The sequence below is a fragment of the Brachycentrus maculatus genome, unplaced genomic scaffold (assembly GCF_059751285.1).
Source record: "Brachycentrus maculatus isolate JH-2025_06_01 unplaced genomic scaffold, ASM5975128v1 h1tg000656l, whole genome shotgun sequence".
In the NCBI taxonomy this organism is placed as follows: domain Eukaryota; kingdom Metazoa; phylum Arthropoda; class Insecta; order Trichoptera; family Brachycentridae; genus Brachycentrus; species Brachycentrus maculatus.
The window spans coordinates 872,852-881,870 of record NW_028281391.1 but is presented as its reverse complement, the minus strand read 5'-3'; the positions used below and the strand labels follow the sequence as shown (position 1 = coordinate 881,870).

The 9,019-nt window shown below is 35.5% G+C and overlaps 1 protein-coding gene across 1 annotated transcript; it reads left to right on the top strand.

Annotated features, from left to right (window-relative positions):
* LOC148300787 (uncharacterized) lies at window positions 1-8,522 on the top strand. The gene is made up of 2 exons (XM_088274304.1): window positions 1-609; window positions 8,328-8,522. The coding sequence occupies exons 1-2, from the start codon at window positions 1-3 to the stop codon at window positions 8,520-8,522; spliced, it is 804 nt and encodes a 267-aa protein (XP_088130430.1).
* The last annotated feature ends 497 nt before the right edge of the window (window positions 8,523-9,019 follow it).

Genomic DNA, 9,019 nt, shown 5'->3' with positions numbered 1-9,019 from the left:
ATGCCCATAAATGGCCACGTTGAGGTTCGCCACCCAGCTGGCTGCTTTTCCCGTGGAGGCGCAAAGAAGAGGATAGCGCATGAATGCAGGATTGCTACGTGGAATGTAAGAGGACGTATGGATGAAAAAATGAATGAACTATGTGATGTAATGGAAAGTAAGTGTTTGGATTTGTTATGTGTGACTGAAAGCTGGAAAAAAGGTAGTGGATCGATGGAACGTGACGGCACTTTGATTCTCTGGTCTGGACTCCCGGAGTCAGATAGAGCTTGTCGGGGCGTCGCCGCGTTTCTATCACCCAGGATGGTAGAATGTATGAAAGAGTATGTGTTTGTCAACGCAAGACTCATGTTTGTCAGATTCAAAGTCGGGTTAACAGAGCTACTTGTTTTAATAGGATATGCCCCCGTCAACTCCGACAGCGAGTCTGAGAAGGATGAGTTTTGGTTGAATGTAATGAGTGTGATGAATGGAAAAATGAATAATGAAAAGGTAATTCTGGCCGGTGATCTAAATGGCTGGGTTGGTACAAGGAGAGACGGTTTTGAATCAGCGCTCGGTTTGTATGGAGATGCGAGAGTGAACGATAATGGGAAGAGATTGCTAGAGGTGTGTCTGGAATGGAATCTCTTTGTGTCAAATACTTTTTTTGAACACAAGGGAATCCATCAATATACTTGGGAGAGATGTGAAGAAAGGTCTATTATCGATTATGTCGTCATTGACTCTAGATTGAGATCCGCCACAGTAGACACAAGAGTGTTCAGGGGGGCCGAAATGGAAACAGATCACTTTTTGGTGGTTTCAAGAGTGATTCTGTTCCAAGGGTGGAGGGCCAAAACGAACAAGGTGGCGGCTCCTTCTAGAGTCAAAGTAGAAAAGCTACAGAATGATGACATAAGAGTTAAGTTTGAAACAGACGTATGCAACAGGTTGATTGCGGAAGATGTAAATGAACTTAGTATAAATGAAATGTGGGAACATCTGAAAGGTAGTGTGTGTGAATCCGCAAAGGTAGTGTGTGGTACAGCGGTACAAGGAAGGAAAAAAGGCGATGCGTGGTGGGATGATGATGTTAAAGATTTAGTGAAAGAGAAGAAGAATGCGTGGTTAAAGTGTTTGGCAGTGAGGAATAAAAGCTCCGCTGAGTATGAATCGGTTAAAAAAGTATACAAGGATTGTAAAATGAAAGTTAAGCAAGGGGTGAGTGAACGAAAACGTTTGTTGAGGAAGGATGAAGGAGTAAAAATGACAAAAAATTTCCAAGAAAATATAAAAATTTTTTGGAAAGAAGTCAAAAACTCCCGAAGTCTAAGCTTGAATGGATGTACGAAATCGATTGCAGCGAAAGACGGAAAAATGGTGACGAATGAAAAAGATATAAAAGAGAGATGGAAAGAGTATTTCGAGGAGGTGTATGAAACACATACGATTAATAACGTTAGTGACGTAAGTACATTTCCCCGAATATGTGTGAATGATGTTTCAAGAGAGATAAGTATGGAGGAAATTAAGAATGCCACTAAGTCTTTGAAAAATGGAAAGGCTCTAGGATTCGACAATTTTGCCGCAGAATACGTCAAGAATGGTGGCGAAATAGTTCTCACATGGTTGCATAGGCTCTTTAACCGTTATCTGGAGGAGAGTTATACTCCGGTGGATTGGAGAAGGGCAGTTATAATGCCTCTCTACAAGGGTAAAGGTTCTAGGGTGGAATGTGGGAACTATAGAGCAATCAGTCTATTGAGTGCTGTTGGCAAGATGTATGGTCGAATCCTCATTGAAAGAGTGAGAACCATAACAAAGGACAAAGTGTGGGATGTCCAGAGTGGATTTATGAATGGGAGAGGATGTACGGATCAAATTTTTGCCTTGCGCAACATTACTGAAAAGTTTTTGGCCAAAAACCAAAAGCTTTTCTGTGCTTTTGTGGATTTGCAGAAAGCGTATGACCGAGTTGATAGAACGAAGCTATGGAAGGTGTTATCTGAGTATGGGGTAAGCAGTAAACTTATCCAAGGCATAGCATCCTTGTACGAGGATAGCACTGCATGCATAAGGGTAAGTGGTTCATTTTCATCCTGGCTTAGCATCTCTAAAGGTGTTAAGCAGGGATGTGTAATGTCACCGTGGCTGTTTAACCTATACATGGATAATTGCATGAAAGAACTGAAAGATTTAAATGTTGGAGCCAGAATGAATAATTTGACTGTCTGTTGCCTTTTGTATGCTGACGATGCTGTTCTTCTTGCCGATAACAGAGAAGACCTGCAGGCGTTGGTGACAAAAGTGTATAATGTGTGCAAGGAAAGTGACTTATTGATGAATGTTAGCAAATCCAAGATTATGGTTTTTGAAAGAGAAGAATGCAGATCTGAATGTGAAATATTGGTAAACGGAGAGATTCTGGAACAGGTAGATGATTTCGTGTATTTGGGTAGTATGTTTTCTAGGGATGGAAAGATTGATAAAGATATAGAAAGGAGAGTGAATGCTGGGAACAAAGTGAACGGTGCACTGAAATCAGTTATAGCAAATAAAAACCTATCAGCGGAAGCTAAACTGGCAGTGCACAACGGAGTCCTGGTTCCAACTCTAATGTATGGAAGTGAAACATGGAGTTGGCAAAAGAAGGATGAAAGTAGACTGAATGCAGTCGAAATGCGATCTCTCAGAAGAATGTGTAACAAAACGATGTATGATAGATGTGCGAATAGTGAAATAAGGAAGGAATGCAAAGCTGAGATAAGCATTATCGATAAAATTAAGAAAGGTGTGTTGAGATGGTTTGGACATGTAGAACGAATGAGTGAGGAAAGAACGGTAAAACAAATTTATGAGGCGAATGTTAGCGGGAAAAGAAGCAGAGGAAGACCGAGAAAAACATGGCACGATCAGGTATGCCAAATACTTGAAAGTGGTCAGGTTAGGAGTCGTAACAATCGGCGCGTATGTATGAGGAGATGCATGAACGTGGAAGAGGCGAAGAATGTTTGCAAGGACAGAGTGGTGTGGCGCTCTATTCTCTCTGCCTACCCCTGCGGGGAAGCGGCGTGATGGTTAGTTAGTTAGTTAGTTTTTTATATAATTTTACAAACTTTTCAAATGTATTAAAGTTCCGAATTGTGACTAACAGTTGGTTCAGCAATTCGTGAGTAATAATTATGAAAAAAAATATGGTGAGACCATTACGGTGGACATTAATTTAGTCGAAGCACATTTTTTATTTCAATGTTGAAGCTTTTAACGCCATCTGTGTTCAGTCACATCATGCGATTACGATATAGGGTGAACATAACTCATGTTTGTTATGTTTTGTATGGTGTATGGTGTATGTGTTTGTTATGTGAATGTGGTGCGTAGTACTGTGATGTAATTGACAATGGAACGATAGAAATACATAAGATGTCATCAATGAACTTCATTCATTTAACCTTGCACAATGTGTTTTTTTTTTAAATTTACTTTTCATTTACTTTTCAGTATAGTATTTTGTCAGCCTTCGTAGTGTAATGGTCACTCTCAGCTACCTTTCTGGAGTTGCCGGGTTCGATTTCCAGGAGGGGGTCAGATAAAAAAAAGTAATTTATCACTCAAATATTTCTTTAATAGTACCCTGGAGCGGAAGGCTGATCACCTTCCCTTCATGTGTTAAGGATCAAGATAGCACTGCGTTTATACGATGCAGTACCCTATGCATCATTAGGGTGCGGATAAGGATTTTGAAGATATTTTTTTTACAGTATTATTTGATTGCTAATTTGTCTTTAAAAGTCATGTAATAAATGACGTGGCCGAATGATAAAATCTATTTCAAATCTACCCATTTACATTATTCAATTATGAATAGCTATTTAAACGAATTGTTGTTATTAAATGACTTTATGAATAGTGAAAGGAGGTTTTACAGGTTTATTAAATAGTATTCAAAATTTCTTTGACCAAATGATGTATATGTTATCATAAAAAATGGTAAAATATATTTATATATTTTTTAAAAATGTTAAGAAAAACTATTTAAAGAATATGCGACTTACTCATTCATTGTCATAAGTATTTTATGCAATTAGATGTGTGCACTTCTAGAGAAATGATTTCATCTGTAAGAGAGAGAGCTGATAGTCGATATATAGACTCTGGCATACTTCGTCGAAAGCGCGGCCGTCTATCTACCGACGATTATGTAGGTACAACATTTTGAGTGTGTCCAAATACTATAAATAATATAAGGGTTTCTGCTTGATAAAAAGCTTCTTTACATCCCACCAATAGATGTCTCTGGTGAAGTTCTAGTGATTCAAGAACAAGGTTTCTAAATTGGTTAATATATATATAGAACTTCCAAGAATTTGAGTAGTGAGGTTGTCAATAATGGGTAGAATTGGTGAATGTTATACGTGTGTAAAGTGATCACTTAAACCAGCCGATGACGGTCGTCAGCCCCGTAAATTCCCAGACTTCCATATTCTTCTTCATCTTTGATGAGATGTTAAAAAAAAAAAATATATTATGAAGGTATATTTTGGCTGAATTTCTGAAGTAAAGTTCCGATATCTCAATAATATTTGCAAACAAAAATAAATTTAAGTAATTTTTAATGAAAAAATAAACACATTTTTTCGTTAAAACCCCAAAAATCTCTACTTATTTTGAAATCGATCATTTACAAAAAATGTCTCCTGCAATTTTATCATACATATAAGAAAAAATCTATACACAAAAAAGGTTAAAAGGTTTAATAATAATAATAAAACCCTTATCCGCACCCCAATGGTGCAAAGGGAACTGTTTCATATAAACGCAGTGTTATCTTGATAGTTAACACATGAAGGAAAGGTGATCAGGATCAGCCCTCTACTTCAGGTACCAGTCCAGGGTAATATTGAATAAATATAAGAGTGTATTAAAATCACTTATACAGTATTTGTTTCACCCCCCCCCTGGGAATCGAACCCGGGACCTCCAGAACGGTAAATAATAAAACGGTATGATATTAAAACGTGAATATGCATCTCTAACAAATGTGGATTATAAAAATTCATTTGTTATTATGATTTTCTTTTACATATTTTTTACATATAAAATTGACCGTGAAAAAATGTTTACGCAATTGCCCACTTTATGTAAGTAGTCGTTATTCACATTATTTTTCAAGGAATGTTTTCATGTTCAATCGACAATTTCTATAAACTTGGTAGATTGTTCGGAGAACGTGCCCTACATAAAAAATTCAACCCTCAATTCAGAAAAATAGATAATAATATAACGAGGAACGAAGGTTTCATAAAATACAGGATGTATAAAAATTCACAGTTAGGCAACGAAAATTTTAAACAATGCCGTCGACATTATTATAAATCCAAAGTAACGGAATTGGTAAAAAAACACGTCTTCCGGTATGAGCAATGCTTAGTACTGTATGTATTCGGCTGTCCAAACTCAAAACACAGTAAGGGACATTTTTTTGTAAAATGTTTTTTTTTGCAATTTTGGACTAAGTAGAACCTACTTAGTCCAAAAATGCAAAAAAAAACGTAATACAAAAAATGTCCCTTACTAATTAATTGCTGTTACATTTAACAGATGGCGCTGCAATTGTGGTCAAAAAAGATATTTAAAAAATCATTTTTACCTGTCCCATGCATAAAATATTCGAATGGAACATTGAGCCAAAATTTAAGAATGAATTATTTTGGAAGATTTAAAAATTAGAGCAAACAAACCTAAACAAAAAGTCACAACATTTAGTGTGTACCCAAATACTAGTTCACAAATCTTGGAATTATCCAATTAAGAGTGTTATTTACATTTTTTCGACATCTCAAGATAGATGAAGAAGAATTAGGTAGTTTGGGTATTTACAGAGTTTATGACCTATCCTTGGCTGGTTAATGATATACGTATCTAGGACTAGGAGTGTGGTTGTCAATCATGGGTAAAGTGGTTAATGTTGCACGTGTGTAAAGTGATCACTTAATCGGTTTAAGACAGGTCATCAGCTTTATAAATATCCAGACAAATATTCTTCTCCATCAATGATTATGTAAAATTCTAAAAATTTATTTGGCAGTCACTTTGTGGTAATATCTATCCATTACAAATTTTAATTTTACTTGAAAAATAAAAAAAAATTCCAAAATCTATTGTGACACGTGTTTTGGTGTTTGAAAATGACGCAAAATGCATCGTAACACGTCAAAAAATATGTTTTACATATCGCTCACTCCTTTCAAGAACGTCATAAATCAAAAAACGTGATTTTTCAGGAGAACATTTTTAAGGTTTAAAAATATAATACAATGTATTAAAAATAAATATCAAGCCACTTATTGAACTTTTTACTGTGCAACAGATCCTTTTAGGCAAAACCTGAAGGTTTTTTCACCATTTAAAAAATATTTAGTACATTTAAAAAAACAATTAAACAATACCTTTTCTTCAAAATGCAAAAACGACACTTTTTGCCCTGTAGCGGGTAAATATGAAGTTAAAAATATGCCGCTTTTGCTGGGATATAGTACATTTTCTGGGCATTCCGAAAACATGCACAACTGAAAATTGACGATTTTTGATTTATGACGTTCTTGAAAGGAGTGAGCGATATATGTATGTTAATATATTTTACATATACGGATGGCTCTTTATGAATTTACCCAAGCTTGTAACACGTAGGAACAATGCTGACCTTATTTTCATGTATTAAAATTTAAATAATTATGTTGATTGCCCTGAGCTTTTATCGCTCATCAATTTTAGAGTCCCGGGAGCACAGACCAGAATCAAAAAAATATTTAAAATCTCTAAAATGCACACCAAGTCCTACCAAAATTCATTTTTAAATCGAGCCTGCAATGTGCAATGTAATGCTTAATAAAAAATACATCAATAATGTTTCATTTAACACGTTTAAGAGAAATATTGTTGATGTCTATTTGACTACTTGACAAAGAAAATATATTTTATTGCCAATAAGGCTAAATTATGAATTATCTTGAAAATTTACAAATCCAAAAAAACCTGAATTCTAATAATAATTTATTAAATAATTTATTGTTTCAAAATTCTTCACCATTGCTTTCCATTTTTCCTTTGTTTTCAAACTCCGTCCCTTGACTAACCCCTTCCCCTTACTTTCCTCTCTCCTTATTTATAGAACAATTTTATATTTTATATTTTAGTTATTATACAGACCTGAATGATGGAAGTTTAACTTCTGAAACATGTAGTCTATAATAAAACTCAAGTGGTAAGAAACGAAGTGTTTTCTTTAATCATTTTAGATTACTTAAGTGAAAACCTCTAATTTGAATGTTATTTTTTTAATTTTATTATATTGTGTTATTTTTGTAAATTATTTTGTTGGTTTTCGAATAAATAAAAAAATTGATCTAGCCTACTATTATGGACTGGAAAAATGGACATACATTTATACATCCACTGATAATAAAAGTTTGTCTTGTTATTAGGAGATCAAGTGATTTTCACTTGTATCTAGAGTCAAGCTCTGAAGTTATAACAAAAGACTGTTACATATTGATAGTGGAAGTTTGCAGGGGGCGGTTGTATCCGGGAGCAGACGTTTCATAAAAGTGCTATGGTCCATAAAAATTTAGAGCCAGCTTGGCGAAAGTTTTAGTTTTATGCACATTTTATCGGTTATTGAATTTCTAAACAACTGCACAGTTGTTGTGCTTAGTTCCTCGTGGTATACAAGAGAATTTATTATGTAAAAAGTATAGGCGGAGAAAGTGTTCAAGTCCCTATTTTGTATGGAGAGAAACATATGTTATTTGTATATTCTCAATATTATTCATATTTAAAGCATTTACTTTGTGGTTAGTCATTTTTACTTTTACATTTTTTTTACAAAAATTTAAGTAATATTAGTATGTATATAACCACACACCGAGATTTTTATGTCTACCGCTTTCGAGATGTACCCATCGTCAGGACTGATCACCTTTCTTCATGTTGTCATGATCAAGATAACACTGCGTTTATATGATACAGTGCCCTGTGCACCATTGGGTGCAGAAGAGGGTTAAAAAAATATTACTAGATTTAAGTTGTGTGAGTCGCGTAATATACGAACAGAAACAGTTCTTCGTTATGCGAGGCATCACTGTACATCTCTATTATTATATGGTTATTATTTTTTGATCCGACAGGTTCTTCGACCATGACGTCATGCTCAGAAAACAAAATAAAGAGTGTGATATAGTAGTATCGGCTTCCATAAATATCAACATTTACATCATCTTGTATGGTGGCATTACTTCATTTTACGTGACGCACGCCGACATCAATCAATGCCATTAATAATTTAGTCGTCTGGCAACCCCCAGCTTGCGAATGGCGGGAAACGCTCCCATTTAGAGTTTCCTCCATTCCTAAACGGTCCCGCGCTGACCGGGCAGGTTTTGCGTTTATGGTTTGTCCCGCAGAACCGTCGCAGTACCTACCCTCCGGTCTCTGGTGATGGATCCCGGCAGTTAGTGTCCCGACACGCATCGTCCTCATGAAAACCTCTGTCGCTTGCTTATTTATATGGAAAATAAATATGCCACCGTGAGCCATGCAGTTTTTCAATTGAAACCTATTAAAAAAATAAATTAATTTATTTTAAATCATATTTCATAATGTCATAAATTAAAAATCGTAAATTTTCTGTTACCTTTGTCCGCCTCCGTAGTGTAATGGTCAGCACGCTCGGCTACCGTTCTGGAGGTCCCGGGTTCGATTCCCAGGGGGGGGGGGTTAAATAAATATAAGTGATTTTTTCACTGTAATATTTATTCAATATTACCCTGGACTGGTACCTGAAGCGGAGGGCTGATCACCTTTCCTTCATTTGTAAACGATCAAAATAACACTGCGTTTATATGAACCAGTGCCTTATGCACCATTGGGGTGCGGATAAGGGTTTTATTATTTATTAAATTTTCAGCTATGCAAGTTTTCGGAATGGCCAGAAAATGTACTATATCCCAGCAAAAAAGGCATATTTTTAACATATGTT